This window comes from Balaenoptera acutorostrata, chromosome 8 (assembly GCF_949987535.1).
Source record: "Balaenoptera acutorostrata chromosome 8, mBalAcu1.1, whole genome shotgun sequence".
NCBI lineage: Eukaryota > Metazoa > Chordata > Mammalia > Artiodactyla > Balaenopteridae > Balaenoptera > Balaenoptera acutorostrata.
The window spans coordinates 35,077,728-35,103,385 of record NC_080071.1 but is presented as its reverse complement, the minus strand read 5'-3'; the positions used below and the strand labels follow the sequence as shown (position 1 = coordinate 35,103,385).

Here is a 25,658-nt window from a genome sequence, read left to right as displayed (position 1 = left end):
TTGGTTGGTGGATCCCCTCAGCAGTAGCAGCCACGTCCACTTAAAACCGTGAAGTTTCAAGAGCCATCAAGCTTCAATGGGTGATCTGAGCTAACTGCGGTAATAAGGAAAGCTAAGGAAACACGCCACCTAGTTAAGAAGACACCTAGACCATTTAGGAGGGGAAGCCTTGAGAGCCTTTACTAACTCCTAAAATGTATTCGTCATTTAACAAATGTTCATGAATATCTTTCTGCACCAGGCACCGTACTGGTAACAAAATAGAGTCCTCGTTCCTTTGGAGTTGACATTCTACTTTATATGCTTTAGTTCACCAAGTGGTTTCAGACACATCACATCGTTCGATCCTCACAAACGTGCTAGTTAGGGCAAGAATTACTACTTTAGCAACACAGATGGAAAAAGTTGGTTTAGAAAAGTTTATGTAACTCGAAATGGAGTTCACAGAGTAAAGGGCTCGGACTTCAAACACCTCCTTGCAGATAAGCCGCCACCAAGCCCGCACTCCGCACCCAAACTGGCTGCACCCAAACTGGCTGCACTCGAACTGCAGCCCGCGCCGCGACCCGGACCCCTCCCAGGAGCCCCTCCCAGCAGCCCCCCCCCCAGGAGCCCCTCCCAGCAGCTCCTCCCAGGAGCCCCTCGGCCCCGCCGCGCCGCAGTTCCCGACTTCCCGCTTCCAACAACTACTATGCTCGCCCCACCCCCGTGCACGCCCCTCACCTGGCCTCCGAGGGGCCCAAAGTGAAAGGAGGAATGGGCGAAGAGGGAGCGGCAGAGGCGCTAATTGCCGGAAGCTGTCCCTTTTGACCCCGGAAGTTCCCTCTGCCACGGCAGGCGTAGTTCCGGTTAGGCGGCAGAGTTTGTTTACGTTGCTCTCAGATCTAGCGGCTGCCTTCCCCAGCTCAAGCTCCAAAATGGGAAAATCCTTCGCCAATTTCATGTGCAAGAAAGACTTTCATCCTGCCTCCAAATCCAACATCAAAAAAGTGAGTACGGGGAGCCGGCCCTTGGCGCCTGGGTTCCCAGGGGTTCCTGGAGGTGAGAGTGGTGGTGTCTCTGGGATCCCTGGGACAGTCGCCTCTTCTCCATGCCTAAAGCCCTGGCGTTCTCGTCCCTTCCCGGCTGGCCCTCGACGTTTATTCTATTGTACATCAGCCAGGAGACGGGCGGCTCTGTGTGCTCTTTCGGTTTTGTCAGCTAGAATGTAAATCTTTAAGATATGAAGACCGATAACCGGCTTCCTCATAACTTCCCGCAGCAGATTCTGATGTTGTCTTTTCGAATCCCAGAGATCACGGCTTCTGAGCTCTGCTGTCCTGTACAAAGAAGACTCCCTGTCTATTTAAGATAGATCTTAAAAGGGGAATAAAGTCACACCTTGCTTACTCTTTTTATCCCACTTGATGATGTACCGTCTGTCTGGTGTCATTGAACTTTGGCTTTTTAAATAACCACTTACAGGTCTACTACGTCCAGTACAGAAAAACTGTGTTGAATATTATAGTAGTGGAAAGCAGAGTGGTGAGGTAGGAGGAGTATGAGCATTGAAACCAGACCTAGATTCTGTTTTTCCAGCACAGTCACTTTTAGCCCTGAGACCTTACACAAAATATTTAATGTCCCTGATCCTCAGTGTCCTAATCTATAAGTTAAAAATGATTAGTATCAGTTGCCTTGACTTGTGAAATTGTTATGAGGACTAAATAAGATGGTGTAGATAAAGACTTTGAAACAAGTACCACCACCTCGCACTCTGCCCAACACATAAAGGGAATGCTCAATAAAATGTTAATTGCCCTACACACACCCTTATCCTTAGCCTGCTCCTAACATACAGGTGGTAACAAGAGTTTCATCCCTGGCCCATGTCTTGCTTACTCTGTATGCTTTCCCAAACAATCACAGCCAATTTTATAGTTTTAACCACCCCTTATTTACTCCTAACTCTCAAATCTACAGTGCGAGATCTTTCCTCTTAGCTGGAGGCACCTGAAGACAACTATATACTAGACAGTTTCATCTTGATAATCGTACAGGCATCTCAAACTCAACATATTTGAAATGGAATTTACCTTTTATCCTAAATCTGCTCTTCTTTTTATACTTCCTGTTCTCATATCAGTAGGAAATACAGGTAGTAACACAACCCTTCATCCAGTCACCCAGGCCAGAGACTCAGGATTCGTCCTTTCCCATCACTCCTTTATCTTGTCAGCTAATAATTTCTATTGGTCTTACGTCTCAGATATCTGTTGAATCCATCTCTCCTCCTTGTCACTACTGCCTGTATCTTAGCTTAGACCCTCATCATCTTTCACCTAGACAGTTATATTTCCTAACTGGTTTTTCTGCTGCCAGTCTTGACCCCTCTCAAATCCATTCTCTACCCATCTAGCCATCAGAATAATTATTTTTTATTTAGCAGTTTTATTGAGGTATAATTCACATACTGTACAATCACCCATTTAAAGTGTTCAATTCAGTAGTTTTTAGTATATTTATGAATTTTATCATCACCACAAAAGTTCTAAAAGGTTTTCATCACCCCCCCTACCCTGCTTAAACCCATATCTATTAACAGTCACTCCCCATTTGTCCTTAATCCTTCCCCCTCCCCAGCCCTAGTCAACCACTAATCTGCTTTTTGTTTCTGTGGATTTGCCTATTCTGGACATTTCATATAAATGGAATCATGCAATATGTGATTTTTTTGTGACTGCCTTCTTTCACTTAGTATAATGTTTCAGAGTTCATGTTGTAGAATGTATTAGTATTACATTCCTTTTTATTGCTGAATAATTCCATTATATGGATATAGCACATTTTATTTATCCATCATTTGATGAATATTTGGGTGTTTCCATAGAGTAGTCATTTTAAAGCGCAACTCTGATTTCTTCTAGCTCCTTATTAAAATACTACAGGATTAAGTCCAGGTAACCAGGCTCCAGTTTATTTTTCCTTCTTCATGCCTTACTGCTATTCTCCCACCATAGATTTTATACTCCGGTAAAATCAAGCTACTTAATTCCTGTTTTACACTTTTGGATCTTTGAGTTGTTCCCTCTGCTGGTAATATCTTACCTTGTTTTTCCCTTGGCAAAATTTTGATACACTTCAAAATCCTGTTTAACATGTATGGAGCTACTTGTGTAACAGGGTTATTTATTGCAGCTGAGTTTGTAATAGTAAAAGATTGGAAATTTCTTAATGCCCATCAGTACAGCAGGAGATTGGTTAAGTGAATGGTGGTGTAGCCCCACAAAAGAATGATATTCTTCAGCACCCCATCCTCCAGAAAACAAGAAAGTGTTTTGTTTACTGATCTGGGAATGATCTTCATGGTATAGAATTTTATTTTATACATATTCTCTGTGTACAGCATATTGTATATATATGCTGTATATGTTACCATTTATGAAAAGAGTGACCAAAAAATGCATGTGTGTATATTATATTATGTATATTATGTGTATGTCCATGTGAGCATCTTTGGAAGGATATACAAAACAGGAATAATATTGGCTACCTGTGAATATAGTTACTTCATTTAAAAAATAAAGAACTTCTAAAAACCAAAACTTGGCTATAAAGCATTGCATTATACCAGCCTTCTTCCTTGCCCCCTAGAACACTGTCTTGTTCTATTTCTTCATGTTGAACATATTCTGTTCCAAATATCAATTTTTATTGTTACTATTTTTTTTCTCAGCTGTGGATTTATTGGCGTAAATGCAACCATATAAAAACATTAGTTATGAAAAACACAGTCACCATGTGCCCCCCTCCCCCGCCCTCAGCCCAGGCCCAAATATTGTTACTGTTTATTTATACAATTCCTGTCTTTTTTATTGTGAAATATCTTAAACATACGGAAAAGTTAGTATGATTTTCTATTAGCAGATTCTGAGCATTTTGTAGGCAAGAATATGTTTTACTACTTTTTATTCTAGTTCATCATAAATATTCATGTATTTAAGCTCTTGAGCAATTGAGACTAGTAAAATAACTTTGTAAAATCTAAAGCTTTAAATAAATGGTAGTTATTGTTAGAAGTAATATGTTAATCATTAGAATGTTATTATTAATATATTATTTGACCAGGCAATGACACCTTGCATATTTCTATTGCAACTGTTTGCATTTTGAGCTACAGTGAAAATTCCAAACATGTGCCTTTTACTGCCCATCCCGTGTAGACTGTTCTTCTACTATAACGTTATATTGGTTATGGCATGTATATTATGTTATGAAGGCAGTGGAAGAAACTTTCAGAAACTTATACCAAAAGAAATTTCTGGTATATCTGTCCCTGAAGGGTTCTCTTTTCATTTCTATTTTTGCTTTTATCTCCATATTAATCTCAGATTATGGTGCCCATAGAAGCTTCCTATCTGAGCACTATTAAATACTGATAACTACTGTTTTGCATCTAAAATTGAATAATGGCAGTCTTGTCCCCCATCCTTCTCCCCACACTTATCTGCCCCCACCTACATTTAATAATTATAATTTCATCAGTATAAGTATTTTTCCTTGAATTTACCTTCTTAAAACTTAGCTTGTTGGGAGAGAAAGTTTTGCCTTGCTGTTTATGTTGAATGGTTATCAAACATTTTGTCCTTTACTTTATAGGAGGTGGGAAGTCACTGATACCTTTTAAACCTGGAAGTAACATGATTAAATATCCTTGCCTAAGTTGTGTGGGCTTTTTACCTTCACCACTTTTACGATTCTGAGAATTTCACATAGGGACGCATTCAGCCTATGGTGGTGGTGCCCTTGAGCAACTGCAGGACGTCAGATGCATCTCTTTGATTCCTCTCTTGTCTCTTCCCTTTTTTCTACAACTACCTTTCATCTCCTTTCCTTTTTTTCTCCTATTTGTCTTCCATTTCTCCTCTCTTGGGGTGTCATTGACACCCACTGGCATCCATGGGCACCGTTTAACCTTACTGGTTGTGCCCTGTATGTTTTTTGGACTAGACATATTCCATGTAGAGAGATGGTCGTTCTCATCTCTGAAACAACAGAGGGACTTAGTGCAAGAAGCAGTTGTACCCCAAGTGCTCAGCGTGGTGCTCAAGTTTGACATTTTTGCCTGAAAGTTTAGGTGTTTTGAATGATTATATTTAAGGACTTGTATAAAAGCACAAATCAGATTTTCAACTGTTGTTGTGTGATAATGACATTATGACCAAAATAGATGATGTTGTAAACTATATACAATAGCATTTTATATTTTATTATAAAGAGAGCAAACTTCCTACTTAAGTTTTGTACTTCACAAATTAATTTAGGTATGGATGGCAGAACAGAAAATATCATATGATAAGAAGAAACAAGAAGAATTAATGCAACAATATCTTAAAGAACAAGAATCATATGATAATAGGTAAGAAATTCCACTATGCTGGTGTTTTTAGAATAGTCAGTGGCATGAGAATATCCTTTACTGAATCATATATTAAATTAGCTTTATTGAATTGAATGCCCCAATGATAGGATTGTATTCCCTGTGAACTGTCTTTACGCTTATATTGATAGATGGGCACTTTTTCCAACCTTACCCATAATTCACATAAAATATTGATTGATGTGACTCCACATACAGTTTATAGGGAAGTCCCAACTTAAACAAAACTTAGAAGAAAAATAAATGTCTATACTTGAACTACTGAGGCCTCTTACAAAGATATTTCTTCAACATACACTGAAATGAAAAGGTGCACAGGACAGCTTCAAGAAGTAAATTGAAGTGTCTCTACTTGACCTGCGTGTCATTGTTCTGTTAATGGCAGGATCAGAGCTAGAGTTCTTCATTGGTTTACTACGGTACAGTACCTGCCCTTTAGCTGTTGTCATTTATGTTTGTATTTGCAGGTCTAACTCTGAAGCTGATTTCTCTTGGTTAATCAAGCAAATGAATAGTGGTGCTTTAGTTAGATAAGTCATATTTTCTCTTCCACTCAGTCGTATATTTCATCAAAACATGGAACTTAAGCGAAGTAATACTAAACTATTACTAAATACTCTCTTTAAAATATAGTATATGAGAGCAAAATTAAAGAAATAAAATGTTTAGTTTAATTAAGTACTTTTCTCACTCATTTATTTAATCTGATTAACTTTTATTGAGTGCCTACTTCATGTAAGACAACAAATGGTGTTGTAGTGGCCTATAAAATTGTGATGCATAGTTTCTCTCTACCCCCAAGAAAATCTAATAAGGGATAGGTACGTACATATAGTTCAAGGCTGAAAGTAATAACTGATTGAAAACACACTTTATAAAAACTGTGGCATGCTAGCATAAGAAAATAATTCCATTTGGGATAACAAGGTAAGACTTCATAAAAGAGGTGACATTTAAGCTGAACTGTGAAGAATGGTAAGGATTTAGATCTTTGGTTCTCAACTGAGGGCCATTATTGCCCCCAGGAGACATGCAGCAATGTTTGGACACATTTTTTTTTTTTTAATTTATTTTTGGCTGTGTTGGGTTTTTGTTGCTGCACGCAGGCTTTCTCTAGTTGCGGTGAGCGGGGGCTACCCTTTGTTGCAGTGCACGGGCTTCTCATTGCAGTGGCTTCTGTTGTTGTGGAGCACGGGCTCTAGGCAGGCGGGCTTCAGTAGTTGTGGTGCACGGGCTTCAGTAGTTGTGGCTCATGGGCTTTAGAGCGCAGGCTCAGTAGTTGTGGCGCACGGGCTTAGTTGCTCCGCGGCATGTGGGATCTTCCCGGACCAGGGCTCGAACCTGTGTCCCCTGCATTGGCAGGCAGATTCTTAACCACTACGCTACCAGGGAAGTCTACATTTTTTTTTTAATTAAAAAATATATTTATTTATTTATTTTGGCCACGTCTGGTCTTAGTTGCGGCATGTGGGATCTTCATTGTAGCATGTGGGATCTTTCGTTCTGGCGTGTGGGCTCTAGAGCATGCAGGCTTGGTAGTTGCAGCGTGTGCTGGCTCTCTAGTTGTGGCGCGTGGGTTTTAGAGCGCACAGGCTTAGTTGCCCTGTGGCATGTGGGATCTTAGTTCCCCGACCAGGGATAGAACCTGTGTCCCCTGCTTTGGAAGGCAGATTCTTAATTACTGGACCTCCAGGGAAGTCCCTGGACACATTTTTTGATTGTCACAACTCAGGGGTTGGGTGATAAGAGCACCTAGTGGGTAGATTCTAGGGATGCTGTAAAACAGCCTACAGTGCACTCAAAGAATGATCAAGTCCAAAATGTCAATAGCACTACCGTTGAGAGACCGTGATTTACATATAGTAAAAGCTTATTAAAGATGATCACGGTGGGACGATGGAGAGGATGTTCAGGAAACAGCCAATATAGTTGAGTTACACCAATGAAGAGATAGTGGAGGTGGAAATATTTGAAGCTATGCACATATCCTGAACTTTGCCCACTGATGTCAGTATTCATTGATAGATCTTGCCTGCATCAGTTATTACTGTGGTATTCTAATAGTGATTTTCTGTTTCAGTCCCTCTACATTGTTTAATTTGAATTTTTCTGGAAAGAGGATTTTTCCCTTTCCCTCATTTATTTAATCATTTATTCCTATCAGCATGGACTCAGATATTTATTTAATCAGTTATAATCTAATACTCTTATTTATATTTTTGCTCAAATTGTTCCAGTTTTGGCCTTTGCCTGCTCTGTCAGCTTGACTCCTATGTCCATTTAACATGCCCCATCCTTTTTAAAAAAAAAAAAAAAATTCTTCCTGGCACTACAAGATCGTCAAAAATTTGTCTTTTATTTTTCCCTGCTCCAGCATTGGAATCAACCTGGTTCCTTTTATTGGAGAAAGATATTTACAAACCAGGATCTGGACACTAGGTGTGTTCATTGCTTTTAGGTTTGTTTGTTTGAATTTATGAATATATAAAAGCAAATTTATGAGTATTTGGAGTGATTTGCTACAGTTTTCTTTTTTCCTCGTTCAGAAGTATTGTCCTTGATAGCCAATTCTGTTCCTTAGTACTCTATTTTTTTCCCTTTTAAGTTTTTAACTGTCCTAGATGTTTCTTAATGTTTGTGGATATTGATCCCTACATACTTTTTTTTAAAGATGACAATCACATTTATTATTCTGACTGGATAAATAAAAGGATGTCCAAAAATCTGTACATTTCACTCTGCTTAGAGTCAACAGCAAAAAAAAAAAAAAAAAAGAATCTGTACAGGTTTTTAGTTGAAGTTAAAACAGAAATGCCAATATCATAGCTTTTCCTTTTATTTTGTATACCTGTTGAGTTTTGCACAAAATGAAATTAATATTCCAGTTTTGATTTTGTTATTTTCATTTCAATATAAATGAAATGCTTTTTTGGGGGTGGGAATATATAAAACAAAATTTGCCATTTTTAAGTGTGCAGTTCAGTGGCGTTAATTACATTCACAGTATTGGTACCATTACCACTGTCTATTTCCAAAATTTTTTTCATTACCCCAAATAGAAACTCTATACCCGTTAAACAATAACTCCATTCCCCCTCCCTCCAGCCCCTGGTAAACACTATTCTTCTTTCTGTCTCTATGAATTTGCCTATTCTAGGTATACCATATAAGTGGCATTACACAACATTTGTCCTTTTGTGTCTGGTGTACTTCACTTAGTATAACATGTTCAAGTTTCACCCATATTGTAGCATGTATCACAGCTTATTCCTTTTTATGGCCAAATAACATTCCATTGTATATGTATACCACAGTTGGTCTACCCATTCATCCATCAGTGGACACTTGAATTGCTTCTACCATTTGGCTGTTTTGAATAATGCTGCTATAAACATTGGCATACACATATTGTTCAGCTCCCTATTTTCAGTTCCTTTGGGTATTATCTAGGAGTAGAATTGCTGGATCATCTGGTAATTCTGTGTTTGGCTGTTGAAGAACCACCCAACAGTTTTCCATAGGGGCTGTACCATTTTACATTCCCACCAGGAATGCAGTTTTTCCACATCCTTGCCAACATTTGTTATTTTCCTTTTTTTTTTTTTTTTTTGATAATAGGCATCCTAATGAGTACAACATGGTATCTCATGGTTTTAATTTACATTTCCCTAATAACTAGTGATGTTGAGCTTTTCATGTGATCCATTTTAATTTTTTTTTTTTTTTTTTAATTTTTTTTTTTTTTTAAATTAATTTATTTATTTTTGGCTGTGTTGGGTCTTCGTTTCTCTGCGAGGGCTTTCTCTAGTTGCAGCGAGCAGGGGCCACTCTTCATCGCGGTGCGCGGGCCTCTCACTGTCGCGGCCTCTCTTGTTGCGGAGCACAGGCTCCAGACGCGCAGGCTCAGTAGTTGTGGCTCACGGGCCCTGCTGCTCCGCGGCATGTGGGACCCTCCCAGACCAGGGCTCGAACCCGTGTCCCCTGCATCGGCAGGCAGACCCTCAACCACTGCGCCACCAGGGAAGCCCCATTTTAATTTTTTAAATGGTGTTAATTTAATATGATATAATTTATACACTTTAAAGTATATGTTGGTTGTAAGTGTATTTATAGAGTTTGGAGCCATCACCATAACTCATTTCAGAACATTTTCATCATCCGAAAAAGAAATCTTGTACCCATTAGCAGTCACTCCCCATTCCCACACCCTGTGCCCCCTAATACCTCTCAGCTCTAAGCAACCACTAATTTATTTGTCTCTATAGATTCACCTATTCTGGAAATGTCATATAAATGGGATCATATAATATGTGGTCTTTTGTGATTGGCTTCTTTCATTTAATATAATTATTTAAAATTTAAAAATTAAAAACTTTAAAATGTATTTTAAAAAACATTTTTTTCAGTGTTTTTGAAGTTCATCCATGTTGTAGCATGTGTCAGTAGTTCATTCCCTTTTATTGCTGAATAATATCGCACTGTATAGAGGTAGATCCTGTCATCCTTTTGCCCTCTTCTTCTTTTACAATTCTTTGTAAACACCAGTGGAAATAAAAAGTGAGGAACTATAATCATGTAGGCTAACCTTTGTGATAGCCTTTTCCAAATAAGAGGAAATTCTGTTCACTCTTTAGCCTTTTTCTTTATAATCAGTACTTTACTTGGATCTTATGAATTAAAACTTTAACTTGACCATTCATTCAATTTGTAGCAGAGCTTTTTTTCTAAAAAGCACAGCATATCTCTCTAAACAGAACCCAAACAGGGAACTTTTCGTGTTAAAACAGAAATGATAAAAAACAAAATGAGAGGCTTCCCTGGTGGTGCAGTGGTTAAGAATCCGCCTGCCAACGCAGAGGACACGGTTTCGAGCCCTGGTCTGGGAAGGTCCCACATGCCGCAGAGCAACTAAGCCCGTGTGCCACAACTACTGAGCCTGCACTCTAGAGCCAGCGAGCCACAACTGCTGAAGCCTGCACGCCTAGAGCCCATGCTCCACAACAAAAGAAGCCACAGCAACGAGAAGCCCGCACACCACAACGAAGAGTAGCCCCCGCTCACTGCAACTGGAGAAAGCCCGCACGCAGCAGCGAAGACCCAATGCAGCCAAAATAAATAAATAAACAAAATAAATAAATTTATAAAAAAAAAAGAAAGAAAATGATTTTTAAGATGCAGCAGTCCATCATAGTAATTAACCTGTTGTAGATTATCTTTAAATTATTCTCTCTTCATTGGCCTCGCTAAAGAATTTGATTCTCTTATTGCCTTTGACTCTTTTAAGAGTTAATTGGATTTACCTTCCTAAAGAAATTCCAGAGAGACTCATTTTTCTAGAACTGTTTGATTCCTCACAATTAAGAAAAAATGTTGGCACTATTTAACTTAATTCCAAATTTGCGTTGGCGTATAGGATTTCAAAGTTGTCCCTATTTCCACAGCATTTCAAAGTTTAAGAAAAGCATGTGAGGGGAAGCATGGCATTTTTTCCCTCATTTCAGTTGGGAGGGCCGGGATCTCTCAGGTAATGAGAAAGTCTCAGAATTTACAACTAGTTACTAAAGAGGCAGTACTGTTGGAATTTCCAATCAGATATTTCAGATGTCACCTAATCAGTGGAGTAAACTTATGGAACGTCATCTCTAATAAATATATTTTATCCTAATTCCCTTAGGATTTAGGGGTATGGAGGGACAGTTTTTCTGTAATTTTTTCCTCCTACAAAAAATTGCTAACTTTATATCTTGTTTTATTTAGATTGCTTATGGGAGATGAACGTGTAAAGAATGGCCTTAATTTCATGTATGAGGCTCCACCAGGGGCTAAAAAAGGTACTCGGTCATTTCCTTTTTTTAAGTCTTTGATGTGTTTGCAACTAAAGATTGAAAACTGTTATGACAGACATTTTTTAGAAGTTGCTCTTCATCTTTTAAAATTGCTATTATTTCTGTAAAATAATTTTTTAAAATACTACAATCAATACAGTAGAATAAATACTAAAAATATTTGTCTAATCTAGTAATAATTTCATGACGTGTCCTTTGGGGAGGAAAATAATCTCAACATCACCAGAAGTACATTTATTCTTTTATAATTTGTGTATTTAGTCCTTCTTACTGAGTATACTTGTAAATACAAAGCATAATATTCACTGTCAATGGAAAATATAAAAATTTAAAGACTAGAAATAAATGTGCTTATTAAATACTATCTCTTATTCACTGTTTTTTATCCTTCAGTGATTTGAATTTTATCTTAAGAAAAAAAGTCAAACTAATACATTCTTACAAGTTACAATTAAATACCATGATATCGTAGTGTCGTATATGATAGAAGAGTTTTATGTTGAAGTTTTTAACTTGACCTACCTTTTTTCCTCCCATGTTTTTGATATGCAATCAAGAAAACAAAGAGGTAAAGTACTATTTTCTATGTTTGGATTTATTTGCAATAGATTGTAATTTTATGGAAAAATTGAAAGACTTTAATGAATGTTTTTAGAAAGAAGAAACAGAAGGAGAGACCGAATACAAATTTGAATGGCAAAAAGGGGCCCCACGAGAAAAGTAAGAGCTGGTTTTCTTTTAAGATAAAATGTGTATCATTAAATTTATCTAATATCCCATCTTATGTTGCCTTTTTATTCATTAGAGAAAGCAACTAATGTGAAAAGTTATTTTTAATGATTTGTCTTATGCAACTCATTTGCTTGATTATAGTCTTTAGTTCTATTTTTATCTTTTTCCTTTTTTTAAATCACAGATCATCAGACTGGATACTTAATAATGAAGTGGTGTTTGGAAATACTAAATAGATTTTATGGTTCTATTTATTTATTGAAGTTGTACATTTCATAATTTACTCAGAACTATAAAACTATTTTTAGTTTACTTATTAAATTATTCTTAATACTGCATTTGTACATTTTCTCTCCTTAATAGATATGCCAAAGATGACATGAACATCAGAGATCAGCCCTTTGGTATTCAGGCAAGTGACACATATTTATACTGTAAGAATAAGTTTTTTTTATAAACACTTCTTTATACTGTTGTCCAAAAGGTATTTAAGCTGAAAAGGGGCTCTGTGGTTTCTATTTGTATCAGATAATAGAAGGACTAGGAGAGAAAATATTAAATGTACTAAACTGATAAAAGATAGGATTCAAAGTTTTGTTGTGAGGGTTATAATGATAATGGTCTCTGTGGTTTTCAAGGAATTTGGAGAATTAGCTCAAGGTCAAAAAAATATATAAGACTGTCTGGAACCAGAACAAACTATCATCAGAGGGCCAGGTCCTTGTTATAAATAACATTTTTTTGAACACTGCCTTACTTATTCATTTACATATTACTGCTATATTGGCAGAGTTGGGTAGTTGCAACAGAGACCTTTGGCCCCATAAACCCTATAATATTTGCTATCTGGCCCTTTACAGAAAAAATATGCCAGCCCCTGGTTTAGAAAATTGAAACCTCAAAGGTTAATTTTTTAAAATGAGAGGATTTAACATGAGGCCATGACATCATTCTTTTTTTGTATTTTGCCATTTCTTTTTGGATGACATTGTTTTATTGCCACAAAGTAACACACAAAAAGAAATAGGAGGGACTTCTCTGGTGGTCCAGTGGTTAAGAATCCGCCTTACATGCAAGGATTCTTCAATATATGCAAATCAATCAGCGTGATACACCATATTAACAAATTGAAGGATAAAAACTATATGATAATCTCAGTAGATGCAGAAAAAGCTTTCGACAAAATTCAACGCCAATTTATGATAAAAACTCTCTAGAAAGTAGGCATAGAGGGAACCTACCTCAACATAATAAAGGCCATATATGACAAACCCATAGCCAACATCGTTCTCAATGGTGAAAAACTGAAACCATTTCCACTAAGATCAGGAACAAGACAAGGTTGCCCACTCTCACCACTAATATTCAACATAGTTTTGGAAGCTTTAGCCACAGCAATCAGAGAAGAAAAAGAAATAAAAGGAATCCAGATCAGAAAAGAAGAAGGAAAACTGTCACTGTTTGCAGATGACATGATACTATACATAGAGAATCCTAAAGATGCTACCAGAAAACTACTAGAGCTAATCAATGAATTTGGTAAAGTAGCAGGATACAGAATTAATGCACAGAAATCTCTTGCATTCCTATACACTAATGATGAAAAATCTGAAAGAGAAATTAAGGAAACACTCCCATTTACCATTGCAACAAAAAGAATAAAATACCTAGGAATAAACCTACCTAAGGAGACAAAAGACCTGTATGCAGAAAACTGTAAGACACTGATGAAAGAAATTGAAGATGATACAAACAGATGGAGAGATACTATGTTCTTGGATTGGAAGAATCAACATTGTGAAAATGACTATTATACCCAAAGCAATCTACAGATTCAGTGCAATCCCAATCAAACCACCAATGGCGTTTTTCACAGAACTAGAACAAAAAATTTCACAATTTGTATGGAAACACAAAGACCCCAAATAGCCAAAGCAATCTTGAGAAAGAAAAATGGAGCTGGAGGAAACAGGCTTCCTGACTTCAGACTATATGACAAAGCTACAGTAATCAATACAGTATGATACTGGCACAAAAAGAGACATACAGATCAATGGAACAGGATAGGAAGCCCAGAGGTAAACCCACGCACATATGGTCACCTTATTTTTGATAAAGGAGGCAAGAACATACAGTGGAGAAAAGACAGCCTCTTCAATAAGTGGTGCTGGGAAAACTGGACTGCTCCATGTAAAAGAATGAAATTAGAACACTTCCTAACACCATACACAAAAATAAGCTTGAAATGGATTAAAGACCTAAATGTAAGGCCAGACACTGTAAAACTCTTAGAGGAAAACATAGGCAGAACACTCTATGACATAAATCACAGCAAGATCCTTTTTGACCCACCTCCTAGAGAAATGGAAATAAAAACAAAAATAAATGGGACCTAATGAAACTTAAAAGCTTTTGCACAGCAAAGGAAACCATAAACAAGACGAGAAGACAACCCTCAGAATGGGAGAAAGTATTTGCAAATGAAGCAGCTGACAAAGGATTAATCTCCAAAATTTACAAGCAGCTCATGCAGCTCAATATCAAAAAAACAAACAACCCAATCCAAAAATGGGCAGAAAACCTAAATAGACATTTCTCCAAAGAAGATATACAGATTGCCAACAAACACATGAAAGAATGCTCAACATCACTAATCATTAGAGAAATGCAAATCAAAACTACAATGAATTATCACCTCACACCGGTCAGAATGGCCATCATCAAAAAATCTACAAATAATAAATGCTGGAGAGGGTGTGGAGAAAAGGGAACCCTCTTGCACTGTTGGTGGGAATGTAAATTGATACAGCCACTATGGAGAACAGTATGGAGGTTCCTTAAAAAACTAAAAATACAACTACCATATGACCCAGCAATCCCACTACTGGGCATATACCCTGAGAAAACCATAATTCAAAAAGAGTCATGTACCACAATGTTCACTGCAGCTCTATTTACAATAGCCAGAACATGGAAGCAACCTAAGTGTCCATCAACAGATGAATGGATAAAGAAGATGTGGCACATGTATACAATGGAATATTATTCAGCCATAAAAAAGAAACGAACTTGAGTTATTTGTAGTGAGGTGGATGGACCTAGAGTCTGTCATACAGAGTGAAGTAAGTCAGAAAAAGAAAAACAAATACCGTATGCTAACACATATATATGGAATCTTAAAAAAATAAGTAAATAATGGTCATGAAGAACCTAGGGGTAAGATGGGAATAAAGATGCAGACCTACTAGAGAATGGACTTGAGGATACGGGGAAGGGGAAGGGTAAGCTGGGACAAAATGAGAGAGTGGCGTGGACATATATACACTACCAAAAGTAAAATAGATAGCTAGTGGGAAACAGCCACATAGCACAGGGAGATCAGCTCGGTGCTTTGTGACCACCTAAAGGGGTGGGATAGGGAGGGTGGGAGGGAGGGAGATGCAAAATGGAAGAGATATGGGGACGTATGTATATGTATAACTGATTCACTTTGTTATAAAGCAGAAACTAACACACCATTGTAAAGCAATTATACTCCAATAAAGATGTTTAAAAAAGAAAAACACAAAAAAAACCCACTTCCTAACACCATACACAAAAATAAGCTCAAATTGGATTAAAGACCTAAATGTAAGGTCAGACACTATAAAACTCTTAGAGGAAAACATAGGCGGAACACTCTATGGCATAAATCACAGCAGGATCCTTTTTGACCCACCTCCTAGAGAAATAGAAATAAAAACAAAAATAAACAAATGGGACCTAATGAAACAAGCTTTTGCACAGCAAAGGAAACCATAAGACGAAAAGACAACCCTCAGAATGGGAGAAAATATTTGCAAACGAAGCAACTGACAAAGGATTAATCTCCAAAATATACAAGCAGCTCATGCAGCTCAATATCAAAAAAACAAACAACCCAATCCAAAAATGGGCAGAAGACCTAAATAGACATTTCTCCAAAGAAGATATACAGATTGCCAACAAACACATGAAAGAATGCTCAACATCACTAATTATTAGAGAAATGCAAATCAAAACTACAATGAGGTATCACCTCACACCAGTTATAATAGGCATCATCAGAAAATCTACAAACAACAAATGCCGGAGAGGGTGTGGAGAAAAGGGAACCCTCTTGCATTGTTGGTGGGAATGTAAATTGATACAGCCACTGTGAAGAACAGTGTGGAGGTTCCTTAAAAAACTAAAAATAGAACTACAGTATGACCCAGCAATCCCACTACTGGGCATATACCCTGAGAAAACCATAATTCAAAAAGAGCCATGTACCACAGTGTTCATGGCAGCACTATTTACAATAGCCAGGACATGGTAGCAACCTAAGTGTTCATTGACAGATGAATGGATAAAGAAGATGTGGCACATGTATACAATGGAATATTATTCAGCCATAAAAAAGAAATGAACTTGAGTTATTTGTAGTGAGGTGGATGGACCTAGAGTCTGTCATACAGCGTGAAGTAAGTCAGAAAGAGAAAAACAAATACCGTATACTAACACATATATATGGAATCTAAAAAAAACTATGGATCTGATGAATCTGGGTCAGGACAGGAGTAAAGACGCAGACGTAGAGAACTGACTTGAGGACATGGGGAGGAGGAAGGATAAACTGGGATGAAGGGAGAGAGTGGCATTGACATATATACTACCAAATGTAAACTAGATAGCTAGTGGGAAGCAGCTGCATAGCACAGGGATGTCAGCTCGGTGCTTTGTGACCACCTAGAGGGGTGGGATAGGGAGGGTGGGAGGGAGACGCAAGAGGGAGGGGATATGGGGATATATGTATACATATAGCTGATTCACTTTGTTAAACAGCAGAAACTAACACAACATTGTAAAGCAATTATACTCCAATAAAATGTTAAAAAAAAAAAAAGAATCCACCTTCCAATGCAGGGGACACGGGTTCGATCCCTGGTTGGGGAACTAAGATCCCACATGCTGTGGGGCAAGTAATCCCGCGCACTCTAGAGCCCGCATGCCACAACTAGAGAGCCGACACGCTGCAACAACTGAGCCCGCACGCCACAACTGAAGAGAAGCCCACGTGCTGCAAAGAAGGGCCTGCACACTGCAATGAAAGATCCTGCATGCCGCAAGGGAGATCCCATGTGCTGCAACTAAGACATGATGCAGCCAAATAAATAAATATTTTTAGAAAAAAGAAACAGGATTCAGCTTAGCTTTTAGGCATAATTTATGATAAAAGATTTTAGTGTTTGAATTACATTACCAAATATAGTTGTGGAGTCTCTTTCCCTGGAGATCTTTTAAAAACAAGACTAATTTAACTTAAACTCTGCTAAGGAGTGGGGAGTTGAACATTGGTTAGATTATTAGTATTTTAGTAACCAAAATAATTAATGTTTACTATTTCTCAGGTTCGAAATGTGAGGTGCATTAAATGTCACAAATGGGGTCATGTCAATACAGATCGAGAATGTCCTTTGTTTGGTCTTTCTGGAATTAATGCAAGTTCAGTTCCCACTGATGGCTCAGGTAGGCACCAGACATAATTTATTTGTTTGTTTTAGAATTTATAAGAAGGCAAACAAGGGAAGCTAAAATAACTTTTTTTTTTTTTTTTTTGTCTCTCTGGATGTTAGTTTGATTTGGTTTGGTTGGTTTTTTGGGGTTAGGTTACATTCCCGAAATATGATGGTCAACAGGAAACTCTGATCACATGTTTTGAGTTTGAAATGCTGTATATTAGAATTTAATTTTTCTAGCCAAGGGCCCTGTGTAATTGATTTTAAAAGTAACAGATGTATTAAACATAGTTTATCAGGTTGGTAACCTAAAAATAGAAGGAAGAAATGGCTATTTCTCATATTCATGTCCTAACGAGTTGTAGAACTGGGCTGGACAAAAGCTTCAACAATTGCATTTTTTGTTTCCGAGATAAAATAAAAATTGAGTTTTAAAAGATGTTAGATATATTAAAATTAATTTTTACTTGAAAGTTATTTACCTTCCTGCATGTTATTGTCTACTTAAGAAAAATTGGTCTAATTTGGTTTGGATCATTTGGGTTCTTTTTATAAATAGATACTAAAACTGAGAAGTTTTAACTTAAATTTATCAGTGCCTTGTTAGTATGTTGTTGAGACAGCCACACTAATCCAACAGTAACTCATAGTGAATCATAATACCAATAACTGCTTAACCCTGTAACCTTAAGTCATTTCACCTTTATGAGTTTCAGTTCTTCATTTTAAAATAAAGATGATAATATAACTCAAGATTTTCAGAATTTTTTAAACAGCTATAGAACCTTTTTAAAATTTTTTAAAATAAATCCTACATGTAATCCCAGTGTATAGAACATATAAAGGCAGAGCTGCTGTATTGAAGCAAACGTTCTGGGCGTGAAGCCCCAACCTCTCCGCTAATCTAGGCCTGTGATGCACCTCTTTAGACTCCCTGAGGCTTCCACTGCCACTTCTGAGCCCAGGGTTCACCCTCAATCAGCATATGACCTTCAGCCCTCTTCTATAGCTAGACATTGGGCTTTCTTCCAGCAAGCCAGATGCAGGCTGTAGGATTCAAGATGCCAGTTCTCATATTAGGAGTTTAGGAATTTGATCCATTATCAGGTTTGACACTGTCTCATTAATGGTGTTACGAATGTCGGGATGGCTAGAGGAAGTACAGACACAGAATATTGCAACTGATTTTTTAAAAATCCTTATTGCTCTTTAAAAAAGTTTTAAAAACCACATCTTAAGTAGAGGGAAAACTGCTCAGTAGTGAGAAAATAGCTGTACAGACCTTGGTCTGGCAATCTCTGACAAAAGAACATCCTGCTGATGCCAAAGTGCAGGTACTCTTAAAACCCACATACTATGCTCCCTCTCCCCTGCCCTCACTCAACTGATGAAAGAGGGGAGAGAAGCTCCCAAAGAAATAAAGCCCCAAAGAAATGAGGGCAAAGTAGGATGAAGAACCCATTGGTGCAAATATCTCTGACCACTAATTTTGGTAGTCACAGGGATCTGTTGTTATGTTTGAAAGGTATATTCTGTTTGCTGGAAGGGGTTGCATCTTTCTTCATTCTTTCTCCATCCTTGTGGTGCTCTTCCAGCTGCATGACCCCTGTGTTGGCTAGGGGCAGGCAGTGGCAGTTGCTGTCTTTGTTCCTCAGCCTTGTCTTACTTTGATTCTGCTTGGAGAGAATGAGTAGGATAGACTCCAGGATACTAGGAGACTAGGACGTAGACTATAGACTAGGATAGCCTTTTATTTAGTAACTAATAGACCTGCTTTCTCTTGAATCTGTATTAGAAAGTCTACTAACAACAACAAAAAGAACGAGCGCTAAAGGTTTAAAAGAAAAACACATCCAGTGTTGGAGCAAGTATGATAAAATGAACATTTTAATCCACTAATGATAAATTGGAGCAGCCTTTCTGAAGAGTTATTTGATGATATGTATCAAAAGCCTTAAGAACATGCATATCGTTTTACTGGAAATTCAACGTCCAGGAATTTATAGTAAGAAAGTGATAAGGTAGATGCTCAAAGGTTAATAGTAGTAAAGATGAGAAATAACCCTAAATGTCTGTCAGTAAGGGGTTGGTAAAATAAACTCACTCATTTATTCAACAATCACGTATGGAGTGCTTACTCTGTGCCAGCCATTTTTCTAGGCTCTCGGAACACAGTAGCAAGACAGAAAAGGTTCTTACTTTCATTCTATTGGGAATGACACAAAATAAACTAATAAATAAGAAAGTACTAGGTATTTATAAATTCTGTGATTAAAATTACATTGGATACTGTGATAAGAACTAAATGGGGAATATGAGGTGGTCAGGAAGGGCCCCTCTGAGGAAGTGATGTTAGGCTGAGACCTAGATGACAGAAAAATGCAACCATGCAGGATCTGGAAGAAGAGCATTTGGTATCTCAGGCAGAAGGAACAACCTTCCACACAGAAGGAACCATAAGTTCAGACTGTGGAGGTGTGGAGGTACGTAGATGCCTGATGTGGAACCCCTGCTCTCTATTTAGTAGCCATGTGACTTTAAGCAAGCTGCTTAACTGCTCTGTGCCTCAGTTTGCAGTGTCTGTAAAATAGGTATTATACTAGTACCTACCTCATAAGGTTGTTAAGAGAACTAAATGAGTTAATACACGTGTAGTGCTTAGAATAGCGCTGGGCACATACACTTTATTGATGTATTTTTTTACATATATAAGTTTATTTTATTTATTTATTTTTGGCTGCATTGGGTCTTCGTTGCTGCGCACGGGCTTTCTCTAGTTGCAGCAAGTGCGGGCTACTCTTTGTTGCAGTGTGTGGGCTTCTCATTGCAGTGGCTTCTCTTGTTGCAGAGCACGGGCTCTAGGTGCACGGGCTTCAGTAGTTGTGGCTCACGGGCTCTAGAGCACAGGCTCAGTAGTTGTGGCGCATGGGCTTAGTTGCTCTACGGCATGTGGGATCTTCCCGGACCAGGGACTGAACCTGTGTCCCCTGCATTGGCAGGCGGATTCTTAACCACTGCGCCACCAGGGAAGCCCTATTGGTGTATTTTTAAAAAATTAATTATGGGGACTTCCTTGGCTGTCCAGTGGTTAAGACTCCGCGCTTCCACTGCAGGGGGCACAGGTTTAATCCCTGGTTGGGGAACTAAGATCCTGCATGATGCACAGCGTGGCCAAAAAAATTTTTTTCATTTTTAAAATAAATTAATTACGGAATTAATTGGAATGCCAATATAGCCAAAATGGAATACCATATAGCCGTTAGCTATAGATATATGAATCAAGCTATTGATCTATGTTGACACATGAGGGTATACCAGGATATATCAAGTAAAAAAAAAAAAATTAAGAAGCAGTATTTTAAATTTCTTAAATCCTGTGTCTTACTTTTCTAAGAATACCTCAAAGCACTGAACTCTATGATAAGATTATGGTAAAAATAGATCAGTAACTTTCACCATCTGTGATACCACATAAGATGATGAAAGTTACTGATCTATTTCTGATGCACTGTCGGCGTTGAGAACCATCAGCTTCAGCTGTATGTAAGAACAACTGAAGATGTGGGAAACAGGACCTTGTTTGTTTGTTTAAATTATGTTTTACTAATATTACACAGTCATAACTTTATCCTACAGAAATAATCATGGATATGTCCCAAGATTTTTGTCGTAAAGCATTGTGTATTATAGTAAGGTAGAGAACCTAAATATTTAATAAAAGGATGTTAAGTGAATAATTATGGGATATTGCCACAGGGGAATACTATACTATGCAACCATTAAAAATGACAGGAAGATTTCTTAATGGATGTTGTTTACAACATTTGGTCAAATAAAAAAACATTGTAAAACAAGGTAATTACATGGATTCCATTCATGTTTCTCTTTACATCTTTAGGTAGACATACAGAGAGATATTTTTAGAAAAATAAAAATGCCTCGAAGGAAATACACTAAAATATTAACAGTGGTTATACATTTATAATTTTTAAAGGAATATTAGAGGAGTTAAAACTTATGCATAGAAATAAATTATTTAAAATGGTTTTGCTCACTTAATACCTTTTAAAGTTTGACCTGAATTTAGCAATACTACTTAACTAACATTATTAGAAACTCCTAAAGGTTTCTCAAAACCAAATCAAAAATACTCTACTGTATCAAATAGGAAAGCAAATAATGATGTTATGTTCAAAATTTGAATGCAATGAAAAATAAACTGGCCAATTTCCTAATCCACTTGCTGATTCAAGCTAAAAACTCTTTTCATTTAAAAAAATCACCTATTGAATAATGTCTCACCAGTGAATAGAGATTATTTTTGCAATAAGGCAATTTCAGTGGATACGGTTATCATGGGATAATCACACCCCTGGGGTACAGCCTTGTGTGTAATCTCCCAGGAGTGTAATTATTTCATGATAACTGCACCTCCTGGTGTTACATTATTTCTATTATGAAATTCTTAGTTTAGTATATAAAGTAACTTACTTTGATCACTGGAAACTGCAAGGTGCTGTTAGAATGTTCCAGCTGTGAGGTTTACAGAGACCAGCTATAAGATTTACTTCTCCTTTACAAAGTTAAATTAGGCAATCAAAATGCTTCTTTTGGCTAAGCTGGTTTAGAATATCTTTTCTACTGATAAGATCATCTTAACTTTATAAGTTTTTGTCTACTCTAGATACATCAAAATTATATATAAAACTTATAAGCTTCAGTGGTGACTGAATTTTTATAAAATATTTTTATATTACAACATAACTAAATGCCTGGCCCACCAGCCTTTTGTTTATACTCTATAGCCCTTACTCTTTTTTGTTGTTGTTGTTGTTTTTGATGTTCTCTATTGTATTTTATTCTCTATTTCATAAATTTTCACCCCAATATCTATTGTTCCTTTCTTTATGCTTTGGTTTTAGTTTGCTTCTTAAGGTTAAGGTTAGGTTATTGTTTTTTGTGTTTTTTTTTTTAATAAATTTATTTATTTTATTCATTTATCCTTGGCTGCGCTGGGTCCTCACCGCTGCGCACGGGCCTTCTCCAATTGCGGCGAGCAGGGGCTACTCTTTGTTGTGGTGCGCGGGCTTCTCATTGTGGTGGCCTCTCACGCTGCGGAGCACAGGCTCTAGGCGCGTGGGCTTCAGTAGTTGCAGCACATGGGCTCTAGTGGTGGCTCCCAGGCTCCAGAGCACAGGCGCAGCAGTTGTGGCTCACGGGCCTAGTTGCTCCGCGGCATGTGGGATCCTCCCAGACCAGGGCTCGAACCCGTGTCCCCTGCAGTGGCAGGCAGATTCTCAACCACTGCACCACCAGGGAAGCCCAGCCCTTACTCTTATCATTGCCTCTTACCTTCTGTTACTTACTCATGTTTTTAATGTATATTGAAATTAAACATCATTTTTTAAATCCACAGTGGGGGTTTTCAACAAAGCAAGTGGGTTTTTTTGTTTTGTTTTGTTTGGTTTGGTTTTAGTAGATTTAATGGTCACATATATCTATATGTCTACTACTTAATCTTTTTGTTTGTTTTGTTTCAGTCTTATTTGTGTTTTTTCTTAATAGACTTTTTTTTAAGAGCAGTTTTAGGTTCATAGCAAAATTGAGAGAAAAGCACAGAGTTCCCATATACCACCTGCCTCCACAAATACATAGCCTCCCCCATTATCAGCATCCCCCATCAGAGTGGTACATTTGTTATAGTTGGTGAACCTACATTGACACATCATTATCACCCAAAGTCCATAGTTTACCTTAGGGCTCACCCTTCATGTTGTACATTCCATGGGTTTGGACAAATGTATAATGGCATGTATCCACCATTATAGTATCATACAGAGTAGTTTCACTGCCCTAAAAAATCATCTGTGCTCGGAGTATCCACCCCTCCCTCCCCTCTAACCCTTAACAACCACTGATCTTTTTACTGTCTTCATAGTTTCGCCTTTTCCTGAAGGTCGTACAGTTGGAATCTGTAGTATGTGGCCTTTTCAGATTGGCTTCTTTCACTTAGTAATATGCATTTAAGGTTCCTCCATGTCTCTTCATGGCTTGATAGCGTATTTGTTTTTAGTGCTGAATAATAGCCCATTGTCTGGATGTACCACAGTTTATTGATCCATTCACCTGCTGAAGGACATCTTGGTTGCTTCCATGTTTTGGCAGTTACGAATAAAGCTGCTATAAACATCTATGTGCAGGTTTTTGGAATGTGATTGCTGGATCATGTGGTAAGAGTATATTTAGTTTTATAAGAAACTGCCAAACTGATCCAAGGTAGTTGCACCATTTTGCATTCCCACCAACAATGAATGAGAGTTCCTGTCGCTCCACAACCTCACCAACATTTGGCATTGTCCGTGTTAGGAATTTTGGTCTTTCTAGTAGGTATGTAGTGGTATCTCATTGTTCTATTTTGCATTTCCCTGATGACATGTTATGCAGCACATCTATTCATATGCTTATTTGCCATCTGTATATCTTCTTAGAGAGGTATCTGTTAAGGCCTTTGGCCCATTTTTTTAAACTGGGTTATTTGCTTTCTTATTGTTGAGTTTTAAGAATTCTTTATATATTTGGGGTATCAGTCCTTTATCAGATATGTCTTCTGCAAATATTTTCTCCAAGTCTGTGGCTTGTCTTTTCATTTCCTTGAGCAAGTGTTTTTAATAGCTTTATTGAGTTATAATTTACATACAATACAGTTCACCCATTTGAAGTATACAATTCAATGGCTTTGAATTTGTATATTCACAGAGTTGTACATCCATTACCACAGTCAATTTTAGAACATTTTCATTTCCTCAAAATGAAACCCCATGCCCCTTAGTTCTTATCCCCAGTCCCCAGTCTCCCCAAGTCCTAGGCAACCACTAACCTACTTTCTGCTTTTTTTTTGATTGCCTATTCTGGACATTTCATATAAATGGAATCATACAATATGTAGAAAAGAAAAATTTCACGTTTCAACACAAAATTGCCTTGCCTCTCCCTACCCCAAACACGTAGCTTCAGTGTCCTCTCTCCACAGGTCTGGACATGTCATCTTCCTTACCCATTGATGTACACCAATATGCACAGAGTATTGTTAATGAGGGAAACTCATCCAGGCTGTCCAGAGTTTTTATTAGGGTTTAATTACATGGGCATGATTCATTGAATCATTGGCCATGTGGTTGAACTCAGTCTCTTGTCCCTCTCCCTTCCCCCAGAGGTCAGGCTGATATGTAGCTCAAAGCTCCAACTCTTTAATCACATGGTTAGCCTTTCTGGTGTGGCCAGCTCCATCCTGAGTCATCTCCTTGGCAAAACCTATCTAGGGGTTCACCATGAATAACAAAGACACTCCTATCACTCAAGAAAACTCTGAGATTTAGAGGCTCCCTTCCACGAATTGGGGACAGAGTTCTTTATTATACAGCAGTTGTATTTTCATTTAGTTCAAAATATTAAGTTTCTCTTGAGACTTCTTCTTCTATCCGAGTGTTATTTAGAAGTGTGTTTATTTAATCTCCAAATATTTGGGGATTTTCTGGCTATCATTCTGTTACTCGTTTCTAGTTTAATTCCATTTGGGTCTGAGAGCATTCTTTGTATGATTTCTGTTCTTTTAGTATTAAGGTATATGTTAAGGTTATGGCTCAGCATGTGGTCTTGGTAACTGTTCCATATGACAGGGGTCCCCAACCCCTGGGCTGTGGACCAGTACCGGTCCGCGGCCTGTTAGGAACTGGGCCACACAGCAGGAGGTGAGCAGTGGGTGAGCAAGCGAAGCTTCATCTGCTGCTCCCCATCACTCGCATTACCGCCTGAACCATACCATCCCACCCCCCACCCCCTGTCCGTGTTAAAATTATCTTCCATGAAACCGGTCCCTGGTGCCAGAAAGGTTGGGGACTGCTGCCATATGAGCTTGAGAAGAATGTATTCTGCTGTTGTTAGATGAAGTACTCAATAAATAACAACTAGATCTGGTTGATAGATGGTGCTGTTCAACTGTATCCTGCTGATTTTCTGCCTGCTGGATCTGTCCATTTCTGATAGAGAAGCACTGAAGTCTCCAACTGTAACTGGGGATTTGTCTATTTCTAAAAACATTTCTGTTAGTTTTGGCCTCACATATTTTAATGCTCTGTTGTTAGG

At 37.8% G+C, this 25,658-nt stretch overlaps 2 protein-coding genes across 3 annotated transcripts in view; one reads left to right on the top strand and one right to left on the bottom strand.

Annotated features, from left to right (window-relative positions):
- SCRN3 (secernin 3) overlaps positions 1–824 on the bottom strand; it is a 35,808-nt gene extending 34,984 nt beyond the window's left edge. For both annotated transcript variants that reach the window (XM_007183297.2, XM_007183298.2), the window contains exon 1: positions 724–824. The gene's annotated coding sequence lies outside the window, so the exon portion shown is untranslated. The remainder of the gene's footprint in view (positions 1–723) is intronic.
- A 2-nt stretch (positions 825–826) lies between these two features.
- The window catches only part of CIR1 (corepressor interacting with RBPJ, CIR1), a 40,211-nt gene continuing 15,379 nt past the window's right edge, over positions 827–25,658 (top strand). Inside the window, exons 1-7 of the mRNA XM_007183296.2 lie at positions 827–989; positions 5,304–5,398; positions 11,177–11,250; positions 11,823–11,833; positions 11,921–11,985; positions 12,361–12,409; positions 17,409–17,526. Of these exons, the coding sequence (XP_007183358.1) occupies positions 918–989; positions 5,304–5,398; positions 11,177–11,250; positions 11,823–11,833; positions 11,921–11,985; positions 12,361–12,409; positions 17,409–17,526 (484 nt within the window). The 5' untranslated portion in view covers positions 827–917. The remainder of the gene's footprint in view (positions 990–5,303; positions 5,399–11,176; positions 11,251–11,822; positions 11,834–11,920; positions 11,986–12,360; positions 12,410–17,408; positions 17,527–25,658) is intronic.